The sequence below is a fragment of the Leuresthes tenuis genome, unplaced genomic scaffold (assembly GCF_036924035.1).
Source record: "Leuresthes tenuis unplaced genomic scaffold, fLeuTen1.0.hap1 SCAF_13, whole genome shotgun sequence".
In the NCBI taxonomy this organism is placed as follows: Eukaryota; Metazoa; Chordata; class Actinopteri; order Atheriniformes; family Atherinopsidae; genus Leuresthes; species Leuresthes tenuis.
The window spans coordinates 7,511,130-7,536,689 of NW_027325367.1; the positions used below are offsets into that span (position 1 = coordinate 7,511,130).

At 37.8% G+C, this 25,560-nt stretch overlaps 2 protein-coding genes across 2 annotated transcripts in view; one reads left to right on the forward strand and one right to left on the reverse strand.

Moving 5' to 3' along the window:
• The window catches only part of lama2 (laminin, alpha 2), a 171,376-nt gene extending 159,861 nt beyond the window's left edge, over positions 1-11,515 (reverse strand). Inside the window, exon 1 of the mRNA XM_072362587.1 lies at positions 11,391-11,515. Within this exon, the coding sequence (XP_072218688.1) occupies positions 11,391-11,457 (67 nt within the window). The 5' untranslated portion in view covers positions 11,458-11,515. The remainder of the gene's footprint in view (positions 1-11,390) is intronic.
• A 1,188-nt stretch (positions 11,516-12,703) lies between these two features.
• On the forward strand, positions 12,704-24,455 carry LOC140267237 (vesicular inhibitory amino acid transporter-like). The gene is made up of 8 exons (XM_072362454.1): positions 12,704-12,807; positions 13,342-14,002; positions 19,976-20,106; positions 20,519-20,645; positions 20,895-21,097; positions 22,313-22,550; positions 22,923-23,085; positions 24,136-24,455. Exons 1-8 carry the CDS (start codon positions 12,704-12,706, stop codon positions 24,453-24,455), a joined length of 1,947 nt encoding a protein of 648 aa, XP_072218555.1.
• Positions 24,456-25,560: the final 1,105 nt, after the last annotated feature.

A 25,560-nucleotide genomic window follows, 5' to 3' on the forward strand; every position in this document is an offset into this window, starting at 1 on the left:
GTAGATGACACATTCATATGCAACTAACATATATACCTAGAAGACTTTAGGCAAAAAAAATGCTGACTTATTGTATGGAATAAATAATCAGAGTGATGTGCCAGCAGTATCTTTAACTGAATAGAGATTAAACTAAATTATTGTCTTTGAACAAAAAAAATCAAAAAAGTGTTCAACTACGTTTGAAACCAATTAAACAACATATCAATCTAGAAATCTTAGTTTAATAGCCACACATATTACAAAATAAGTCTGTCATCACCGAGAGAATGCATCAATGCGCCAAATTAAAAATTTATAGATCTTTGCATTTATCTTCAGTAAATTCAGACAATTTAGTCCACTGTGAATTTCATTCTGATTTTCCAAATACAACTTCTTCCTAATCATTACTATCTTTATTGATGTGTTAATAAAGACGTGTTAATTTAAGATTGCTAGTTTTCCTGAACAGTCTATACAGAATCTTGTTTACATTGAATGTGTCAAGTTTGTTGTGCAAAGGGAGGACCCAAATGCGGAACTCAAAGCAAAGTAAGATTTATTGACAAAAAGGCAAGGCAAGAACAGAGGACGCAGCTGAACCAGATATCAAAAATCTTAACTATGAAAAACAAAGCAAGACAAAACAAGACAAAACTATGAATAAACAAGACTATGAAAAAACAGAACTATGAAAAAACAAGACTATGGAACTATGATTAAATAAGACGAGACAAAAACCTGACCAGACAAGACCTGAGAAAAACGTGACTTGATCATGAGGGGAAAGATGAGGAATCTGCAATGAGTGAGGGAAACCTGGAAACTAAATACTGTGGGGAGGTGATTAGTGAAGAGGTGCAGCTGTGGAACAGAAACAGGTGACTTAACTTGAGTGAAACTTAACGTGACGGGGAAAAAACATGACAGAAATAAACCAAGAACCCTGAAAACAAGACAAAACATAATCAAAACGTGACAGATTGTGTATATGATGCACAGATGTGGATGATAGTCATACCAAATCACACTGGTTTTACAAGATGATGTCTGTAATAATCTTTCATTTTGTAACTTTCACTTTTGTTGGTTTACAGCACCTGGGCATTAGTGTGGGGAGAGGCCCTGACAACATATAATAGTGATGTGCGTTAACAAAAATATTTTTATTTCTGAAGATGAGGCTTTCTATGCTAAAGTCTTTATTTTAAGACTTGTGTAACAAAACAACATCTAATCCAGCAATACCTCTACATTACTGAAGTTGGAAGACAATTGCTATTTATTTTATTTATTTCTATAGTTTTCAATATAAGCAAGTAGGCACAGAAAATGACCCATAAGAACACACTTCACATGAGCTGTTTTACAGAAAAATGACTGGATTTTGCAAAAAATGTATTCCACCTTTGTCACAAGAAATCAGTGTCAACTGTCACTGTGGCAAAAAGATTGGCATGTCGGTTTTGATTTTATCAAGTTAAAGGCAAATTTGAGTTTTGTGTTGAATCTGACTCAAGTACAAACAAAATGTCCACTCTGGGGTACACATTTAGACTGGGAATGATTTATTCTAAAAGTATATTACTGATATACTTAAATATCATTATTTGATCAAAAGAAACCATTTGGGTACATCCCAATGCTTTAGCTACATCACCCAGAAAAATAAATCACTTAAAAAGACCTTAAGAGGAAAAACCTGCACCAAAATCAGTTCTCAAAGTTTACAAAAAAAGAAAAAAAAGTTCAGACAAACCAAATTCATCAAACTAAACAATCCGAAATAAAGCTGGGGGTGTTTTATGGCTGTCTTTGAACTGCCTGTGGCAGACAGATTTCTCCCGTAAAAGACGGCTTGCCCTCATTGTGTTCGCTGTGGATAAACAGAAGTTTAAACTGAAGTGATTTGAGTTGGAACAAAACAAGACCTCCAAGAACCAACGGTGAAGAAGTAGCTAGGGAAACAAACTCATGCCAGACACTGCGCTCAGCTATGGCCGCAGAGGTTGTCAGCAGTACTCCTACACAGGATGAAAGGGAGACAACGGCAAGGAGGCAGGGGGTACACAAAGAGGCACACTGGAGAGGGGCAAGAACATGAAAGTGCAAAATGCTTTCAGAAAATTACCAATCTACCATTAAAGGAAATGTTTAGATCCAGATTATGTGCATTGGACAGCTAAATAATTTTTGTTTGCTGATTGTATATCTAACACTTAGGAAAGATGCCTTTTGAGTGGAGGAAAACAATGAGTAAATGAGGAGATGAAGAAGGGGAATCAGGCCAAGGAATGAAAAGACAGAAGGGAACGAGGAGCAGAGAGGGACAGGAAAGACTGAGGCAGGAAAGAGGGGACGAAGGATTATGAGTCGCGGAGGAGGGGAGCGTGTGCTTGTGTGTGTGTGTCTGTGGGTGCGTGAGTGGAGGGTTGATTATTGACACCATGTGTTACCACAGGAAGCTCCTTGGGAAAATATAAGCACCCCAAAAGATCAGAGAGCAAGGAACAGATGAGAGAATAACATAGAAAGATGAAGAAACAGGGGTAATCCTAAAGTCTTTGCAGCTGCAGACGTGTGTTTCTGTGTGTAAGGGTCAGCAGCCATCTGTAGGTCCAGCATGCAGTGTTTTAGCCGAAAGTTCACAGCGTCAAATCCTAAAGCCAATAGCCTTCTACCCATTGTAGACATATGAATATTTAAAAAACATATCAGTCTCACTTGATAAGATTTTAAGAAAACCAGAACTGTTTAACCTCTACAAACAGCCTCAACAAAGTTGTCATTAGCTAAATGCTGTTTTTTTGTCTGGTGGAACATTTCAAAACAGCAGATTAGTGTGCTAGTATCAAGGATGCTATTGGAGAGAAATTTAACAAAATAGCAGCTGTGCCTGTGTCAGAAAATCTAAAAAGCTCAGAGAATTGAAACTCTCAAACTCCACTAGACTGATGTTTCAGAGTGAATGTGAGTAATTGGGGTGGGGGTGTAGGTAAGATGACTTGAAAAAAAATATCGATTTTCATCTTGAAGCCACTCAGTCTTGAACACTGATGCTTTCATAAATCACTATAGACTACTGATTTTAATTGCCATTATCTTATGTATCCCATGCTGCTAACACGTCCAAGCTAGAAGTTACACCTAAACCTCAAAACTTTGTTCCTACATATCCAAACAGTTTAAATTAAAAGCCCCGCAAATAGTCTGCGTGCTGTATCTGTTGAAAACACGAATGCACACCCTATATGAACCCGCATGCACACACACTTACCAATTCATCAACTCATGCCCCGTTTCGTTCTCTGTCTCAGCCCACCCTGGAATGGAGCTGGGCAGAGCAGCTATTGTGTCTCTGGTAGAATTAACTATTGATTTTCTTCTCAGCATTATCAATGCTGTTCTGACAACAAAACAGCAAGGACACACTCACATATAGAAGCGCACGCACACATGCACAGATGTGAATTTTGTCGAAGAGAAGGTGTTGCTTTGTGGAAAGGAGACTGCTTCAGTGGAGAGAGCATGAGTCAAATATTAGAAATATAAAATATGCTAAACACACTGAACTAAATACGTAGTTGGACAGTCATATCACACATGTATTAGCGCAAACAAAGCCCTGTGAAATATTGGACTGTTTATGTATGACATGTTTACACTTTGTTTCTACAATGAGTTCTATTTAATTACCTCTAAAGAGCTCAATTATTCTCACATTAACTATTGTCCATTACATTGATATACAAACAAAGAAACTGCTTCTCCAACTTTCTGACATGCTTGTTTCCCATTCTTCCAAAACTGATAGAAATTTGATTACTTCTTTCACCCATTTCCGTCATCAGCAGTTTTGAGGAATTCTCAAGGCTTCACTTCGATTTGCACTTGGATGAACAACACTCTTTCCTTTGTTTTGCGAAATGAAGCTAACGAATCAATGTAAAACCTCATACAGAGCAAAGGAACTGCCAGACTTTCTGAGAACTGACGTTTCTCTTCACAGTTCTAAATATCTACATCTCAAAATTAAGGAACTGTTAAAATACTAGATGTCTTTATACTTTGTGTGATTTCTTGATTTAAGCAGGAATAACTTAATTTTAAATCTACATCCTGACCAACAATAAAATACTAAATATGTACCTAAAAGAAGGATATTTCTTTTTTTACAGGTGATCACATCAATAATTGCTGTTATCTAGTTTTCTCCCATTTATGACATTTATATGTAAAGTTAATTGATCAGTAAAATTTATTAAGTGTATTATTGAAGCAATGTCTCTGTGCAGTGAAATTCTACCTCTTCTTTCTACCTGCCATTCTTGTTGACAAGAGTGATGCAGCAGTCCAACTTAGCACCTGGCTAATTTTAGCACATAGAAGATCCCCCTGAAGTACACATAAACACCTGTTAACTGCCATATGATCTACGTCTTTGGCACAATGTCATTGATTAAGTCTTAGCTGCCTTGAAGCCAAAGACAGTGTCACAAATCGAGATATATTATGGCTGAGAATCCTGACTTTTTCTTACTTCTGGGAGTGGCCAATAAAGATTAACACTGAATGTAAACTTTCATAATCTTAAAGTGTTTCATGGCAGTAAATCGAAGCTGCACCTGAGTTTTATTTGCTCTACCCATCCTGTCATTGACAAAGTCAAAGTTGAAGAAGAGGAAAACCGGACAATTACACACATGTAAGTTTTAAAAGATTTAGACACAGAGCTCAATCTGTTTGTCCTTATAAGCTTCAACACAGTCACATTGAATCGGCTTTCAAGCTCAAGCAAACAAATACTGCGAGCACTTTAGAGTTCAACGCCTCCCTTATGGATATTTTTACATGTGGATGACAGACTGGGAACTGAACTGGTTGCTCTTCAATTATTAGACAACTGTTCTAGCACCTGAGCTCCAAATCACTTTGAAGCAGTACTGAAGCAATTAGTTGATGGATTAGTTGATAGACAACAACAAAGTTATAACAAAGTTATTCCCAGCTTGTCAAATATTATTGTTTCTTTTCTCTATTGTAAATCACTGGGAATTAAACATTGTTTAAGTAATTTTCAGTTTTCTACACAAACTGAGGCATATGAATGATAGCTGCAAGCTGAGTTACAGTCATGTGAAAAAGAGAGGGAAAAAAACGTATTAAATCACAATCAGAACATAATAAAAATGTATCTAGTCTTCAGTCTCCAGCCATCTTTAGAAGCAATAACTTGAAGTGATTTTTGCCTGATGTTGTCAGTCTCTCACATTGTTGTGAAATAATTCTATCCCACTCTTTTTTACAATGTTGCTTCAGTTCACTGAAGATTGCTGTCATTAATTTACTCTCTCACTCTCTTATGATTCCAACTATTGGACTGCATTTCAATCAGCTTGGGATGGGAACTTTGACAAGTCAACTGAAACACCTTAATTATTTTCTTTTTCAGCCATTCTGTGGTAGATTTGATGCAGTGCTTGGGGTCACTGTCCTATTCCATGACCCATTTTCTGTCAAGCTTTAGCTGTCAGACAGATAACCTCACATCTGACTATAGAATAAAAATCATAAGCCCTCCACCACCATGCTTGACAGTTGGTTTCGGCAGTTTGGTTTTCTCCAAACATGGTGCCTGTGTATTAAGACCAAACATCTCCACTTTGGTCAGTCTGAGGGACATTGTTCCTGAAGTCCACTGTTTTTTTTCGGATACAACTTTGCAAACCTACGCCTGCTTGAAGCAGTAAGGGTGGACATTCAAATAAATACTGACATGGTGCGATATGTTAATATGCCATGTGTTGTTCTTCATCTGAGGCTGCATTTAATTAATTTTAAAGACCTAATAAGGACATGATGATTTTTTTTGTTGTGTCTCGATGCGTAACACCTTAGGACTGAAGGAGAGTGTCCTTTCTCTCCTAAAGACTGTTTATTTTATGAGTCTATGGAGCTGGACATAACAGCTCTACAACATCTCAGTGTTTTATGAGGGATAATATAGAGGTGGGTAGTGAGTGCATAATGTCAAATACAGTCAACGGCAGCTTTTCTATATCTGAAATCAAAATACATACGGTGCTTCCTTGCCTCACATCAGCCCACTTATACTAAACCAGTGTTTCATACTTTCTTGATTTCTTTCTGTTTCCCCTGTTATCCCATCCTTCTTCTCCTACTTTCTAGGACACATTGATTATATTCAGTGAATGTGGGTACCATGATGAGAAAAATTCAGTGAACTCAGTCTCTGGTGCATAACATAAAATCCATTCAGCTAAGCTTGGCTGCTCTCATATTAACATAGCAGAGTGAGATCAACATAATTCAGAAATATTATGACGCTAGAATGAATTCACCTTATAAAACTGTTGATTTCTCTGATGGCCAGAAAAACCCATTCTGGCTTTGCATCACATTCACAGTGAGACCTCTGGTGAGCTCACATCACATCACATTCAGCCCGACTTGATTCAATCCACATTTCCATAACCTCATAAAGACATCTGTAGGTGCTCTGAGGAGGCATTTTATCTAAATCTTAACTGTTTTCAGATCCTCTGACAGAAGAACATTTTTCAGGATCATTCAGCACATTTGATTAATCCAAAGGATGATATAAATGTGGTGCACAGACAATCTGTGCATCACTTCTTCCCAACTGACCCCTGTGAAATTTAGGCCAATAAAGATAATTCAAACTAGAAGTGTGGCAGAGGTATCTACTAAAATTAGCGTGCTAACCAGCTGTTTGTATCACAGACCAACAAGACCTTTGTACCACAGGATGGTACAGTGAGACATGAAAGGAGGAAATAGCAGCTCTACCAAGAGATCACTTACTTTTTAATGATCACTATTGCTTCTTTCCTTTGGGCATAAAACCCACCAACATCTACTGTACTTCTGCTTTTATCCCCAAAGTGGAAAGGGGCAGTAGTCATAAGTTTTAGCCATTTCCAGCTGCATTGATGGAATCACGAGACCTCTATAAACACATCAAATTTCACTTTGTGCTCGCGCATCAAGCTGCAGGATGGGGGGATGGGGGCATAGACTCGAAATATGTTTTAAGAATACAAATGCACAAACTGAAGCATCTCAAAATCTGAAACTGACGGTGGCAATCTGCGGACAAAAACATATACAATGCATGGAGCTGCCTCTCATGTCCAATAAAAAATGAGGAAAGTAAAAAGGCATGCTTAATAAAAAAAAAATAAAAAAAATACAGTAATAAACAAATTATTATTAAATTATTATTAAATGGATAAATAACATCACTGTATTTTACCACAGCCTGTTGGGATATTTTTTGTGCATACGTCATTTCCAATCTGCAGGGTTGTACCTGAGAGCAACAACTGAAATGTATGGTATTAGCAGGACAACCGTGTTGCTTCTGGTAAAGGAAGTGGACTCAACTGCCTCTTATTTACCAAATTAAATAAGACAAAAAAGATTAACATAAATAAATTTACTGAAAACAGAATCAGCCAGCAAGGTAAAGGAATAATAAGAAAACTAAATTAGTTTGGATTTTACTGTGGCATTTCTTGCAGTGCCTCCACTTCTTTGCACACCATTTACAATGCTCCATGCCACAGACATCTTAAGTGTGGTTCATCACACATGCACCAAGCTGAGATTCCAAAGTTTCTCCAGTAGATCAACATGCAAATAACAATCAGCCATCAGAAGCATCTCTCTTATCTTTTTGGTGTGAAACACACCCTCAGCTCTGTCAGACCCCGCCTAAGCTTTTTCAGCCAATTCAACTTGTTGATTTAATGTCAGTCATTCAGAAAGAGATGTCACACTGATTGTTTTTCATAGTAATTAGCTGTGTCGTATGCTAATACAAGATTAACAGGGTTATTTTTTAACGCATGAAGCTTAAATTCTTAATAGAAGCATACATGTACAAAACAATCCTTTTGATGTGTTAGCATTAATTAAAACAGGTTTTTGAGTCTAATCGCATTATAACACGCCTAACTGAGCTGGAATTATGTTGTATCATAGAAAACATACCTAATAATGACCTGACGTTACACAAAAACTGCTTTGTTTTCATTTTCAACCCACTGAGCAATAAATAGACTCCTGCTCCATTCTGCCTCGCCTTGTTGTGCAGGCATAGATTGTAAGCCGTAGTCGGCATTCAACTTTACGTACTTTGGCGATTATAGGAGACACAGCGAAAGGTCCTGCTGTTATTACTGGCTCTGTCAAATCAGTTTGGTGTATAAAAGCCCTAAAAAAACAAAATGCCACTACTTCACCTCCAGATGCTGAAACAACAGTGAGAAAAATACCTTCCACCCAATGCATCTTTTAGAGATTATTCACATAATGTTGCTTTTTTTTCTTTAGATCAACTGATGGATGAATCAGCTAGATGAATAAAATACTAATACAGTCACTTCACTGTTATACACAGACGGCAGATAATCACTTGCAGAGTCTATGGAATTAGGAGTTTTAGTCACCAAATAAGAAAACTACAATTTATTTATCAAGTTGTTGGCATTCCTGTTGTCAGACTATCACAAAAACATTCTAATAATCTCATAACAGTTAAAAATGTTGTAAAGGCTTCCATTGCTTGTGTATACTTCAATTCCTTTCTGATTACTTGTTCTCTAACTTCAACCTCATTCTCTCTCCCAAGTCCTCTGAACTTTGCATCTACCGGTTTGATCCAATTTCTCTATAATATTAATATCTCCTCCAACGCCTAACAATCTTGAATGCGTGCCCCTCTTCCTCTCTCTTTCAGCCCCCTGCCTCCTCCTCCTCTCTTCTGATTATCTCCTGGTGTCTGTCTGAGCTCTGTCGCTGATAGAGAGCATGCCTGGTTGACACGCTTGGTAATGAGGCTCCTAACACAGATGGCCTCTCCCGCCCTATTCCACTCACTCACTTCTTTAACACAAACACACACACAGTATGCAGAAACACTCCCATCCTAACAACAGCCCCCCATCCTCCCCTCTGCAGGAGGTCCAGAGCACTCCTGGGTTAAACACTAGCTGGAGATGTTTTGAAGAGGATAAAACTGAAAAAAAAGCATGACAAGCAATAGATTGTTCTCATCTTTCAAGCCACACTCACCAACACCAAATACTCACTGGGCATGGAAACAAACTCAACTCAAACTCATCTTTATAAACTGGAAGCATTTGTTTTCATGTTCCAAAAGAGCCCAGCTTCTTTACATGTTATTGCTAAGTTAGACAATGTGCCGAATAACTCTAAAAATCATCATTTTCATTCTTATGTTGTACCATGTCATATTGATTTTGTCTCACCTGTCAATCCCCATTGCTGTCCAAGGCCTTGTTGCTCATTTATTATTGCTGACTGTCACAGCAGTACCAGACAAACAGCACATAAATCTCCCTTTCACATCTTGCGGATACACAAAGTAAAAGAGCAGAAAATCTTTCTCCAGCGTATTTCATACAATGATTTGTTCCAAGGATAGAGTCATCTGAAATCCAAATAATATACTTCTTACATTCAAATACTGGATCCATGCACATTGATTTCTGCTTCATTTTTTGCAATTTTTCTACACAAACTTCATCTTAAATTCTACACATTTGAGATTAATGAAAATCTGTTTGTTTTGCTGTGCAGGGTCAGCATCCTGCTGGTCTGCATACTCCACAGGCGACTGCAGACTGTTCACCTTGAGGTCTGTGGATTCTTTCAGATTTAAATGTTTCAAAATTGTAAAGTTCAACCTTCTTCAGGCTGAGCAATCAGTCTCTCATTCACTTGTTCACACACTCATAGTGTCACCTATCATGCATTTGCATTCCATATACTCAAAACAGTGCTTTTTGTCCTTAAAGTTACACACTTATGAGCAATTTGGGGGCAATGTTGGGATTCATTTGTCATGCCCTGGGACACTTTAACATGTGAAGAAAGGGGAGATCAGGGGAGACCTCCAACCTTTCAGATTGCTACCACACTGTCATGTATTGATATGTTATCGATATGTTTGGCCCGTTGGTTTTATGTGATAAAGCACTAAATGGAACCAAAACTTACTTTTTATTTGACCAACACAAAAACTTTTGAATGAAAGGCGACATCAGGCTTACCTTTGCTTTGTTACTTTAAAAAGAATACACAACATACACAACAACTAAATACAAACAGCACTTAGAAGGTTGGGCAGCTCAGGAAGTAGAGCTAGTTTTCCCCTAATCAAAAGTTTAGGAGTTCAACCCCCTGCTCTTCAAGTCCACGTGTCAAATTGTCCTTGAGCGAGATCCTTAGCCCCCAACTGCACCAGGGTCCCACTGGTATGTGAATGTTTGTGTGACAAAAAATTGCTGTTTTAACTCAAAGAATCACACAAAATGACTTAAAATAATATGTCATCTAAATGGAAACTTTTGCAGCAACAAACTGGTTAGGAATTAAAAACTCTGTATAGAACAATACTGATGCATTCAATTAATACATTAATTAAATCAGTCATATAATTAATTAGAATAGATTGTTCCCATAGATTGGCCTATTATCACCAATACCTGAACCATATTTTTTGGTCTAACCAATTTCTGATATCTGTATTAGATAATTGCATCCCCACAATCAACATCTTTCTACCTCTAAATCCAACATGTCTTAGCAAGTAACCATTTCCAGTCAAAGCAAATATCACAGTCACCCAGTAGCTTTTTAAGAATGAAAAATAACTCAGTGTTTGTGGCCATATAGTGCATACTTCAGCCTAATCTTATGACAGAATGAAAACACGGAGCTAATCCCAGATACATAAAAGATTAACACAATCTGTGAGAATTGCAATAGCAAACAAAACCCTTCACGCGACATCTGTCTGTGTTCCATCAGTAGAAGCATGCTGCAATGAAAGGGTGCGACATCTTAAAGTTCAAGCACTTAACTTGATTTATGAGTCTAAAAATAACAACGAATTCACATGCATTGACGCCCCAGGTGTTTCTCAACGCTCTTCCAATACAACGCAAACAAGTAGGCCAAAAGGGTGCTCCAATTTATCCACGACTCCTGCAAACGGGGTTTTGCCCATTCAGTGCGTTTAGGGCCCGGAGGAATTTTCTTGTTTTTAGTTGAGAGCACGCAAGTAATATGAAATGAAAGACACCCAGAGCAACAACATTTGTCTCAACAACTTCGTACTGTTTCGTAAACACTGCACATGAAGTTGTTGGAAGTCATTCTAACGTTAAAACTGGTCACCGATCAAAGCAAGCTGTTCACTAATTAGCTCATTAAGGATAGCGAACACGAACTTTGTCTGAGTGACGCCGAGCTTTGCTTTCCATTCTGCGTATACCTGACTCTTGACACCGTCGTGTGCTGGTGTATCGATTATCTATCAGTCTGTGATGACTTACCCCTCTGCTGGGCATGGCAGCATTGCCATAGCAACGCGGCGATAAGCACGGACAGGAGTCGCTTCATTTCGTTCTATTTGATCTGATACCCAGCTGCGCGCGCCGTGGAGTCCGCTCCGTCCCCTCGCGCGCCTTTGTGAGTGACAGTGAAAAGTTTCACATAAGTTGAGCCAAACTCTCCCTCTACTCCTCCTCCTCTTCCTCTGTTCTCCCCTCCTTCTTGCAAGATTCAAATTTAGGGGAGAGTGGAAAGGATAGATAGATAGATAGATAGATAGATAGATAGATAGATAGATAGATAGATAGATAGATAGATAGATAGATAGATAGATAGATAGATAGATAGATAGATAGATAGATAGATAGATAGATAGATAGATAGATAGATAGATAGATAGATAGATAGATAGATGCTTGTGTTGATATAGCTGGCACAAAAAAGGAACATGAGAGTCTTTGAGAGGCAGGTGGTAAAACACTGAATCCAAAAAGTTTGTTACAACAAAAATAAAAGCCTCAGGTGTTACAAAGCAAATTAAATGTTGCATCAGCTCAGTTATGGCTACCACAAACTAAACAGCAAAAAAGAGTGGAAAAGGATGTGTTGAAAAGATATGACAGCCCACAGGAATACATCAGAAATGAGCAGAAGTTTTTGTCCAGCAGAGTCCACATTGTTACATACACTCCTGTTCTATGGCTCCTCCTGCTGCTCTACACAATTCACCACACTTTGGGGCAAAACGTGGACACTCAGAGAGGCACAGCTGAGTGCTGCAAAGACCTGACATAAGGGATGATGACATCCCTATTTGAAATGTTGTTGCTAATCTTAGAAAGGTGTTTGTATGGCCGTCAAAGCATCTTCAAAGTTTGCTACAACTCTGCTATCTAATCATGTGATTTAAAAAATAATCTGACTTATGTGATTTATTGTTTAGTCAATTGAACAAATGTGGATAATATGGAACTTATTCCACAATATTAAAAGTGCTAGAACTAACTTTTGCTTTCCAGTACATCCCTGCATTGACTACTGTGCAGGCCATTAAAGCTGTTTACTTCTTCACCGCTGAAAACACAGACATATTATAATGTTACAGCTCAACAACTTGTCAGTCATTCACACACCTGTTCATGTATGCACTTGTGCAGATGTGTTTGTGTGAACGTATTTGAGTATCCCATATTTGAACAGTTAGTTTGTGGGCAAACATTTGAATGTTTGGATGTGCAAGAGTGTGCAAGTGTCAGACAAAACCAAAAGACTTCTGGAGGCAGAGAGGCTGAGTCTGCAGGCACTGCAGCTGGAGATGGGCTCTCATCACTGGGCTCAAAGCACTGGGCAGCCATGGAGTGCTGCTGGGTCTTTGTGGGGCTGGGCAGTCTCAAGGCTACACCTGGACTGGACAACACAGTGAGTCACATCATGAGGTTGATTTAGTTAATTATAGTTGTAGTCGGTTATAGTTAGTTTGGTTTACCACTGATTTACAGTGATTCAAGTGTCTATATCAGCATAAAGTTGTAAAGACAAGTCAGCTTAAAAATAATGATCTGTGTATAGTATCAAAGTAAACTAGCATGTGCAAATATTTTTTTATTATCCTGAGACATATGTTCTTTTATGTTTTTTTTAAATTGATTCTCTATCTTACTTTCTATATTTTTATAATTTGTTATAATCAGCTTTATTCAAGTTAACTTAAATTCCAGTAGAGGTTAAAAAGTTGAGAGTGAAATTGAAGCAGGCAGTTTGCACTTAATCTACAATCTTCATCCCCATTATTAATGTCATACCATTTTAAAGATTAGCATTAATATTGGAAACATTTGTTAGTCTTTAATTGTCTAGATACTTCCAAAGCTCAGGGAGAAGTTAAAATATTCTAAGATAAAGAGGTTAACGATGGCACAATAATATTTCACTCAAAATAGTTTTCCTGAACAGATTCTTTCAAGAGGATGAGGAGATGCTAGTTCTGACCCACAAGGATGAGTTGAACCAAACCTACAGTGAGGATGACAGATTGCCAATTAACAGCATCACAAGCAGAAATAACTGTTATTCTAATGACAACAGAAGAAACAGAACATCACCAAGAGAAAATAGCCTGGTTCTGACACACAAAGATGACCATGCTTTGAGGGAGAAACCTGCTCCTACTATGAGGGGATCCACCTGTAGTGCACCTATTAAAGAAACCAGAGTTGCTGGAGCCAAGAATGTCACCAAAACTTCAGTCGTCTCCAGTGCAGACTCCCTTTGGGTCAAAAACACTGGAAGCCATGACATTGGAAAAAGATGTTCTGACATGCAACCTGGCAAGAGCGAGGAGACCCCAGGTTTCAACCAGAACCATGGAAACAAGAGGGAGTCATCCAGACTGGCTGGGTCATCTAGAGTGGGTGCTGTCAAAATGACAGTTTCTGAACAAGGCCAGGAAACTGTGGCAGTTACTACTAAACTCTTTACCAGTCTTCAAAAAGAGCAAGTGAGCACAAGATTGGCTTCTCCAGTTCAGAGCCCCAGTACCAGTTCCACAGATCAGAGTCCCTCTCCCACCATCACCACCTGGGAAGCCGGCTGGAATATCACAAATGCGATACAGGTATGCCAACACATCTGTACACAGTGTGTGTGTTTGTGTGTTGAGGGGGGGGGCTAACGATGGCTCAGTTTGATCCCTGTATACTTGGTGATAAAATGTAAAATTCTGAATTATCTCTGACATTAATATCTGAGAGAAAAATTAAATATGGACACAAGCTTCTAACAAATTAATGTAATGTAACTGGTATGAAGAAGGCTTGTTCTATCATGTTTATTGTCCATGACAATAAAAAAAACACAACAGTGAATTTAGTCATCCATCCATTTTCTATACCGACAGTCCGTTAATCGGGTAGCGGGTGGGCTGGAGCCTATCTGAATTTAGTCATATCAAAGTTTTTTAAAAAGAATAATTTGCAATCCAGCGGTGCCATATGAAGTCCTGGTGTTTCTCTTCTAGTAAGAGCTTATGTTTGCTACAGTTGCAAATGTATTTTCTTCTTTGTTCATTCTCTGTACGTCAGCCATCTTTTGCTTTCTCAAAAACAGTCTCATTCCAGAGGACAAATGGAAAATGTAAATGCCAACTGCTTGGGTGGTAAAACTCTCAGTACATTCAGAAAGCATCAATACACCTTACACATACCATTTGGTCACATTGTCTTTCGTATTTTTTATTACTAAACAAAGCTTTAAAGTCTTGCAGGAAATTTATCAGGCATTCTTTATAATCAAAATAAGCGGGAATCAAATCATTTTTATAAAAAATGTGAAAATCTCCCTGTCACAGCGTGTCCTCATGGCAGTAAAGCTAATAACTTGTTATGCTGTAAATGCTGGGCTGCATTCAACCACTCCACTCATGTAAATATGGTTTTATAGTGAATGACTCTGCTGTAATTGAACAATGTCACTGGGTCTGTAGAGAATACATTACGACATTAAGGCATCAAAATGAGGCCATACACACTAATACAGAACACACAAATACAGACAATGCAAAGATATTCTTTTTGGTATTTAGGTAAATTTGCATCAAATGCTTTTGTGTTACAACTTTAAAATACACAGATCTGAATCACTGTTAACACTTTTGTTACCATCTAAACCCATATTTCAATATATGATAATTAGTAGGTAAACACATATCATATGTGGTTGATTTATTGATATTAGTCTATTTATCTCAGTGCCAAGATTTTGTCCATTTTCCTTAGAGGCCAAGATTCTGCGCCAGGCAAGCCACAGAAACTTGGTCCCTTGCACGTGACATATTCAATATTCCTGACAGAAACTGCCTATACAAACTCATGACTTTTATGCAAATAATAAACCTGCATCCAGTAATGTGATGTGGCTCAAGAACAAAAAATATTGTAAATTCTATCATCTCTATTTTACAGAATTTCTTGTTTACAGTATCAGTTGCTTTCCAGGGTTGATGTGTTGGTTCATGTTCGATAGCGAACAATACAAAACCCAATAGAAGTGATGTTTAAACACGTTTAAGTGCAATAACCCTAGATCCCATTCTTTAGCTACGACTCTGTAATAAAAAAGAGCAGTATCTTTATCTCTGTTAAGGCTGAAAAGAAAATGTGTATTTTCCTGTGGTCATTTATTGATGCCAATATAAATGACTATCTGCCAGCTTAATAAAGTTTTCATTGCAAAAGCTGGTATCAAATATGCAGAAAAAAATCCAGCTCCATCTCTGGAGGTTGTCAGTTTGGGAATATTTTGAAACTCAGTTTGATTTGCAACCTCTCTGTTAATGAGAGAGCTCTAGTTTGTGTGTGTGTCTTCAGTGGGAATCGTGTGAATTTGACACAGAGCGAGACTGAAATTAATTGAAGAGTCTATGATTGAATCACTGATATTTTACCTTAATCTACTTTGAAAATTCAAGACTCACATTGATTGTGATTCTTAAATTCTAACAAAAGCCACCAGGGAATGAATGTCCCCATTTTTGTTCAGGAAACTTTTTTTATTCTTCTGTTTTTTCCTGTTTTGGACTAAAAGTAAAATACAATGTCACTGCTTTAGCTACTTTGATTTTGCCCATTAAATGCTTATAATTTGACCCTTGTGAATGTAAAAAAACATCAAATTCTTTCATACTTTCAACAAGGGATGTTGAAATGTATCTAAATGTATCTAAACGTTAAATGTATTTAAAATCAAACTAAATAAATATAGAGTGATATATATATATAGAGTTTGATTCCATTCAGCTTTATAATGTCATATATAATGTATCATCTTTATTGTCAAACTCAATGGTCATCGGATAGCAACAAAAAATATTATATTTGCTAATATTTCAACATCTTTAAATCAGAAATGATCTTCACTGTCACATTGTATAAAAAGTAAACCTGTCCTTTCTTAAAGGAGACAAATTCTTCAACTCTACCACTGACTTCAGAATAACAATACACTGATAAAACTCAGACATGGGATTTCTGTGATTTTATAAAAAAAAATGGCATTTTCAGTTATTTAAATGTCAAACCTGTCTGTTTCCGCTTATGCCAGCTCTACCTAATCCACCTCATGGAAGGGAGAAGACATTTCTCTGTCTTTTTTCTATGAACAAGGCATGTGTTCGCATAAAATAGTGAACATGACCAGAAGGGAAGTGGCTGAATTTTTTGCACTTTCACGTCTACACATTATTGTCCTCTTATAAACATTTTTTCTGCTTATAGACAATGTGAGATATAAAAAGGAGTGCAGTCTATGTGCTCGGCAAACACGACTTAAACAAGCAAGTACTAACGAAGTCTTGGCTGTCAGATTGTGGAATGATGAAGGTAAAAAAGATTAATCTTCTTTCGACACAATCAGGGATTTTTCTCTTAGTTTATTATGTCCCTTTGTGATTGGGAGCCGCTTCAGGTTTTACTCAGTGTAACCAATTAGCTGGCAAAAACACACACAGAAACAGAAGTGCAGAGAGGGGGGAGATGAAATCAAATACTTGAGCGTCAGTTTTCTCTCAAACCGCTTTCATCCCCAGCAGCTCCATTTGAACATCAAAGCTCTATCAGCATATGCCTAACAGACAGCAGTTACTAAATAGTAACTTGAAAGAGAGAATGTGTGCTTGTCTGTTTATTCATCCGCAGTGTGTCCTTGTGTCTGCCATGTATAATGTGCTTCCACAACTCTCTCAGTGAGTCCAAGTATCTCCATGTTCCAACAATTGAAACACAATTCCATCAAAGTGGCTTGTTGCCTCCTCTGATCTCCCATCATCCAACCTCATGCTCTCGAGCAGTGAGGGTGCACCTCTCCTTCCACCCTCCCTCCTTTGTGTGTCCCTCTACTCCTCTCGTCTCTCCTCTTGTCTTCTTGCCTACCATTTTCACCTCCGTTGCCTCTCCTCCGTCTTCTCTCCCTGGCAGCCGCTTGTATTTTCTCTTGGTGATGGGCCAAAGCTCGACTCGCCTCTTCCTTCTGCTCCTGCTGGTCTCCTGCATCCTTAGACTCTCCAGGCATCCTGCCAAAACTCTTCTCTCGCCTCCTCATCATCCAGCCATGAACAGTTCTTTCATCTCTTTTCTCTTCTTTTCCTGCTCAGCTGTCCCGATTCCATGGTTTTGAATTTTCACATTTTACTCACTTCAGCTCTGCTTTTTCAAGATATGTAACCATCCTGAGCTAACTTTGACAAACATTACTCCACTTAATGTTTTTTCTTATGTTTATTTCATATTGATGCACCCTTTACAGGAACCACAAAACTTAAATTTGAACAGAAAATATATTTTTTATGAGTGAGTAAATGATGAGCGGATCTTCAATGGACATAGACGTAAACACGACACATCATTTCCAACATTTCATGAAACATTCTGGTGCAATTTTTTGTAAATTTTAAGTGAGGAAAAAATAATTCTTCCAAAATTTGGGTGCACCAGAAGATTGGACTTAATAACTGAAATAACTTTGACCACAGTTTACAACAGTTACTAGATTCTTAGGGCTGCTGCTTGTTCATTCATAGTCAATCTTTGAGAAGGTCAGAAGAATATAGTTTCATACCATGTCCCAAAAATCAGAGATCATCAGCTCCTATAAGCAGCCGCCTGGCACTGAAATAATTGATGCCAACAGAACAGCAGAAGGCTTTTAAAAGATAGCAAAGCATTCTCAGGTTGTCGTTTTCTCAGTTAACAGTGTAACTAAGAAATATCAGTTACAGGAAAGGTGAAGATCAAACTGAGGTCTAAATGGTAAATGGACTTGTACTTGTATAGCACTTTTCTAGTCTAACCGACCACTCAAAGCGCTTCTAACACTACTAGGTCTAGAAGATGACATGACAATAATTTAGCTGCCCCTTTTTTATCGAAAGCGTCCGACAAAGGGTGAAGACTTGATTTACAATGCTAAAATATGGGAAAGTAGAAAATTACTATCTGAGAGACCTGGTTGCAGGATTTCTAGGAAGGCAAATTAAAGCCCCTGTTGAAACAGCCCAGTCTCACTACAAAACCTGAAATAATCACATCAATTTATTCCATTCATTTGTGTCCACAGACATGATTTTCAACATTCTTTTTGCTCATAAAGATAACTCCATAGAGTAATAGTGCTTCACAGCATTTTGTGAAATCATCATCTATTGACTGTTGCCTCACATTTATTAGGAAACAAGGGTGGAGGATGGCGCTGCACACTAACTGAGAAGTGGTAGAGTCAAGATCATTAGAACAGACACTGAAATAAAGTATTGCATCAAAACATCGTCTTCCTGAGTTACTGGTTGCCGAGTTATTGCTGGTTGCCAAGTCCCGCAGGAAAATACATAAAATATGCTTTAAACACAAACCAGATGTCTCATTGAAAGACAGTACTTTGAAATCCATGCTGGATTCGTCAGTTCATAAGTCTTCTTCAGCATGAATGCATAGTTTTCTGTCATGTGATAATTTCACATTGTTTTACTATACTGGTTTTAAAACAGCTTGAGAACAATTTAGCTGGTTGGACTTCATTTGATGCAGCAATGCATGCACAAATATGGCCTTTAAGAAGAGCACTCAGAAGAAAAACTTTCTTGGGTTATAACTCCAAAATGTCAACATCTGTACAACATCTGTACATGTGACTGAAGATTTTAAGATATAACGTGGGTGGATTGATCATGTTTTGTGCTGTTGTTGCAGCCCATAGAACAATTTACTGTTAGAGGGAAGAATGGATTTAATTAAATATATACCAGCAAGCAGACATCACACCATCTTTAAGAGAGCTGAAGTTGAGGAGAGGATGGTTTCCACAACAAAATAAAGATTCTAATCAATAGTCGATTACCTCAACAGGCACAAGCTGAGGGTTTTTCCATGGCCTGCACAATCCCTAGACCAAAACCTCCTTTAAACAAGTTTTTAGATGAACCTCAAAAGAGCAGTGCATACAAGGTAAAAGAGTTTACCAGAACTGGAAGCATTTTCAGGAAGAATGAGTTAAAATTCCACAAACAACAACTCTAAGATTCTTGGTTTACAAGCAGTGATACACATTAAAAGGAGAGTTACTCACAAATTACCATGCAGGGTTTTCAGTGTTTTACCTCAAGTCCTTTACTTTTTTTTTTTAATCTGAAAGTTGGAAATTAAATGCAAATTTTACAGAAATGTTTAAATATATGTTAAATATATGCAGTTAAAAAAAGAGAAAGGAATAATGAAAAAATGCATGGTAGTTGCTTGCTAAATAATACCATAAATCCACTCTTAACTTTTGATGCAGAGAATTTTGGTGTTTTATACATTTGTCTCATTCTTTTTGTACTGTTCTGTTTTGTACTATTATCTCCTGCAAAAGGAAAATAATGAAACGTATTAAAATATATAAAAAACAGATACATCAAAACCATGTGATCTTAGCCATTTCATTACTAGGACAACAAATAAAGGGAGTTGTCGAGGTGTCTTTCCTTATTTCTTGACTTTCTTGTTATCCTCTTAACCCTTTTTTTTCTTTGTGCTCTCTATCCCTCTCTTGAAACCTTTAGGGGATCTTTGTGTTGGGTTTACCTTTTGCTCTGGTCCAGTCGGGTTATATGGGTCTTGTACTGCTGGTTCTGTCTGCCTGGGTCTGTAATCACACAGGAAGGAGCCTGGTGGCCTGTTTGTATGAACAGAGGTATGGTTTTCAATTATTTTTTCATTGCCTGTCAGTTTTCTCCCCAAAATATCACTTCATTATCCATTTGCTAGGTAACTCTGCTGTTCTGGGACTTTTGCTCTGCATTCTCTAAAGCCCACTTGCACAAGTCTAAAATTCAAGTGAAGCCACTGTTCTGTTTTTTCAGCAATGGCAATTATCAATTCATTCTAGTATGTATTTGGTCCATTCATTTGGGTATTTCAGGGGAATTCAAAGTAATCTGCTATTTGGGTAGGAAGCAGAAAGCTTTTAGAGTCTAGATAAACTAATTATTAATTCATTTTGTAGTCATGAACCCCATAAATACAATGCATGCACAGCTGAATGGAATGTGAAGGTTGTGATATAACACAATTTATCATAGTGACAGGATATCTGTATATTCTAGTGAAGGGTCTGGCTCAGTGTCAAAGGTTCGAGTCCGACACAGCTACCAGGACATTATGGAGGCCTGCTGCAAAGGACTGTGGCCAAACTGGTCGGGAGTGGGAGGATGGATGGTTAACGTAGCCCAGGTAACACTTTGTATTATAAACTAACACACAAGTTCTTTATTCTGCAAATACATTTACACAGCAAATAAATGCACTGAAAACCGGTCAAATCAAATTACGCTTTGGCTCACAACCCAAAACAAATTCGATTGAATTTAAATTTGTAGGAAGTCATCAATAGAATTCATTACTTGAAATGTGCATGAGCCATAAACTGATCAAAAGAAGTGTTTAGTTTTACCAATTTTAAATGAAAATCTCTCTTTGCAGGTCATTGAACTGTTGATGACCTGTACCCTGTACCTCCTCGTCTCCACCAGTCTGTTGTGTGACAGTTTGTCAGGAGTGGCTCTCCCCAGATCAGTGTGTTCACTGGTGTCTCTGATGTTCCTTCTGCCCTGCCTGCTGCTGACTGATCTCAGGCCAGTCTCCGCACTCAGCCTACTCTGCTCCCTGGCTCACATACTGATAAGGTGATAAAGTTAAAGGGGAGACACTTTTTTTTTGACTGAGCAAAGAAAAATGCAGGTCAGCCAGCACACAAAAAAGCTCACCAACCATTTTCAATCTTGACAACAAGGCAGTCAGTCTAATATGCTCTCATTTTCATTCTTGTAATCCTGTTGCAGCTGCTGCTGGCTAAGCTGTCTGCTCTCACTTGCTACACACCGATGTTGCTGGGTGTTTGATTTAGGATTTATTTCTTATGCCAGGTGTCTTGCATGAGCCAAGAAGCACAGGTCTGTGTCTAGAGATTATTAACTGCAGAAGTTCTTTTGCTTTTGGGCTGTTAATTCTATGCACACACACGTCACCTCCCCCGTTCATCTTCTGAAATTCAAGCATATGCATGCAAAGGGGAAAAGATCATGTTTTTTTTTTTACTTTGCACAACTGTACTGTTTGATTAATTCACCTGAAGTAGCAGAGGATAAAACAACAAATAAAAGCATGTAAAAAAATGCTTGCAAAAAGCACAATGGTGCTTAAAGGAACCTTATCCGTACAAAGATATGACCAATTTTATCGACAGAGCTCCACAGAAGTCCTCAAAGAGACTGCAGGAAAATTACTAAGAATGTGAGTGGTAAAAGCATATGAAACTCAACAGATAGAAAGGTGAAATTAAAATAATCTTCTATCACAGGGATCAAAGAGCAGGGATGTGACAAATTCTGAGCTTAATGCAACATTTTGCGACTGCTCACTGTAAAAAAAAAAAAAAAGATAAAAATAGGGAAATAAAAAGGTATTAATCTATCTCTAAAATCTTGTTACATATCCTGTCACTCAGAAAAAAACTCACAAACTAAATAAAGTTGTTTTTAATTGTTTTTCCGTCAAAAGATAATTCTAAATATATAAATTCACATTTTTAAGTAAAAATCATCAATTTTTTCAATAAGCCACATGGTTTAAGAATTGTCCCTGAATTATGTCTTAACTCTTGTATTTAGATATGGATAAAAGTTTCCTATGACGAAAAGAACATCCTCTATATTCAGAAAACTATATTTTCTGATTTTATTTTGATTATTGTCCCTTTAAAATGTCTGAATTTATTTGGTATCTTCTTAAATTCGTCTTGTCTTGTAATATTTTTATTTCCTTATAGATCGGAGTGAAACACCCAGCTGTCAATAAATTAGAAAGCTTTAACTTTTCTCATCAGCTTACCTCTTTCTCAGCCTTTTAGTCATGCTGTATTGCTTGAGTTGCGCCAGCAGCTGGTCGTGGTCCTCTCTATCGCTGTCTGTGGACCCAGAGGACTTCATCATCTCTGTAGGGGTCATCATCTTCTCCTATACGTCACAGATCTTCCTCCCTCCCCTAGAGGGCAGTATGGAGAACAGAGGGCAGTTTGAGACCATGCTGGAGTGGACTCATGGAGCTGCCTGCATTATGAAAACATTGTTTTCCTTACTGGTTAGTGAAAGCTTGATGAAAATAAGATTGTTCAAACCGAGTAGCTATCAGTTCATTTAGGGATTTCTGTACACAGTAACATTTCGTGCAGGTTTTAATGAGAAATGTACTCTATAATAGGTTTAAAAAACATGCAAAAAATATTGTGTGGTCATATAGACATATGAGTGTGCAGCTGCAGGTCCTCTGGTATTACAGCTTATCATTAAAACTAACTGAGAATTTGTTGATAGTCAAAAAGTCAAATAATATTTAGGCGGAAACTGCAAGTTAATTTGGCTGTTTCTGTGCAATCATGATAAGATGGAAAAAGGAACACACAATGGTATTGATTGATTGACTTGTGCATTGACTTTTACTGTCCCCAATTAGGCGGTGTTGACCTGGGGGCCAGAGACCAGTGAAGTCATCACTGACAACCTGCCCTCTAACCTTCGGCCTCTGGTCAACCTGTGTCTGTTGGCTAAAGCCTTGCTCTCCTACCCTCTACCCTTCTATGCTGCTGCTGAGATTCTGCAAACTTGCCTGCTCAGAGGTGAAAGCACCACAAAAACCTCTCATGTATCCAAACCACTCAACCAAAATATTGCTTTCATATCAAATCTTAACGTTACATCAAATATCTTACTGAAAATGTAAACAAGCCTAATTTTAAGATATATGGGGCAAGGGCAACGTTCTGTACACTTCAAAGACTAAGTGCAGGGAGTAGTGCTTGCAAGAATTTCAGTTTGAAGCAAACTTAAGCAAGCTAAAATGCAGAATATCAAACATGGGAGTTTTGGCCACTAATCACAACCAGTGTTATTATATACTATCCATCTTAAAGGCCACACAAATAGCAATAGCATTATTCCCAAGCAAGAACGAATGACTGAAGACAATCAATAAAGTATTGTCTCAGCTGTTTAATAAACATGAAGAGCTGATTGACTCAGGACTCTGCGAGGACATTGAAACAGTTGACTGATTGAACATTTGAATGTTTTACTGTCAGAAAAATGAAATAGAACAATACACACTAACATTTTTGTATACTAACAATACTTTTCTAGATTTTAAGATGATGACGATGTAGCTCACCAAGCGCAGTATAAAACGTTGATGAATCATTAAAGGCTGACTGAAAGGGATCTACCTCATTATTTTAGGTAAAACACGTGAACTGAAACCTTGCAAAGTAGGTAGAAAATAACCCGTGTTGACTGTCCACATATTAGTCACCATGCCTGAACTTTTCCTAGTTTACTGTCAATAGTCCTGAAATTAAAAGAATATGATGTAATTATGAATTGCAACCAGTTTAATTGGACAAAACTACATAAGGTTGATCATTTATAGCTTTCTAAAAACTCAAACCCGGAACAGCTGCATTGAGGAACTACAGCCTCTGTACATGGGCTGCCTGGTTAAACAGTTAAGCTATACGGTGCTCCAACTGTCAATTTTTGTTATAAGTTACTGAATTGTTTGAAATACGATCTTACAAGAATTAGATCTTAATGTGAAGAAAATGCTGATGAAGTTTCAGACATGGTCAACACAAAGTGCCATCACCAACCGCACTGCTGTAATCTCTCACTAGATGCGGCAGTTTCAACTTACTCCAAACACAGAGGTCGAGGAGTGTCTCGTCCAATCCTGATAGTTCGGGGCACCTTGTTGATGACATCATACTTACTGGCCCTGCTAGTGCCCAAGTTCTCCCTTCTGATGGGTTTGACGGGAAGTGTGACCGGGGCAGCAATGACACTCATTTTGCCCTGTCTGTTTCACCTAAAACTGCAGTGGGGGCGACTCACTGTGAAGGATCGACTAATAGATGTGGCCATACTGAGTCTGGGGGTCATATGTAGTGTTTCTGGTGTGATTTGTTCAGTGAAAAGATTGGTAAAAGGACTGTAAGATGGACAGATAGACTGGAATAGGTCAAACTGTTCACTTTGATGGGCAGCCACAAAAATTCCTTTGTATATGCATTAATTAGGTCATTCCTTCATTGTGTTGCATAGCATTTTTGTATAAGTGAAAAGTCACGAGGCACAAAGTTTTTATTTTTTTTGTTCTGTGACTTATGGCCCCATGAAATACATTTGCATTATTCTTGCCTAGGGGTTAGCTTTTCACACCTCGAAAAAATAAAATAAACTGATGACCAATCAGAGTAGATTGAGCTTTTCAGGAGAGAGGTATGAAAGAGACAGGAGCTACAATGAAGACGACAAGTAAGCAAAGAAAGCACAATTACTTGAGACTAGAATTAAGAAATTATGATGTTAGTCTGACTAAAACTGGACTTTCAGAATGCATGTAAACATCCAACCTAAATCACACAAAAACAAGCTTCTCAAAGCCGGGGTAACACCCTTATAATGGGTTTGGGATTGAATTGCTCCTGTATGTATACAACCAGCTAAACTTAGATGACCCTAGATGTTCTGCTAAAGTTCCATCTTTATGCATCTTTTCTGAAAACAGTAAAGTTTAAGTGTTTATGAGAATAGCTAAACTCCCAATAAAGCTGCTATCATTCACATGTTTTTCAGTTTCTTTTGTCAGACAGCTAAACGTGTCAGAAACTGACTGAAAATCAGCTCTTTAAGACTGTGTGTCAACTTGTGGTCACAAAAGATTTCCTGACTGTCACTCTGCTCTAATAAAATCCTGATTTTATAACTGCAGGCTTGTCTGACTAAATAACAATTCAAGTAACTTAAAGACGTCTGTGCAGTGAATTCAGCTATACTTAGATGTATGATGATCCCCCACAGGGAGAGTTCAAAGCAGCAGGGTTTTGACATTTTCCACAGCTTAACTTAATAATTTGATTTTGCCCCTGTGCATGGACACTAGTACAAGGATGATGATTCATTCCAATTGGCATGTCGAACTGTACTGTAGCGTGACTCAACTGTTCGTGTGACAATCTGAGAGCAAAATCAAAGAACACTAAATCATGTAAATGTTTACTTACAGACCCCTAAAATAGAATTGCTAACATGTTAATAAA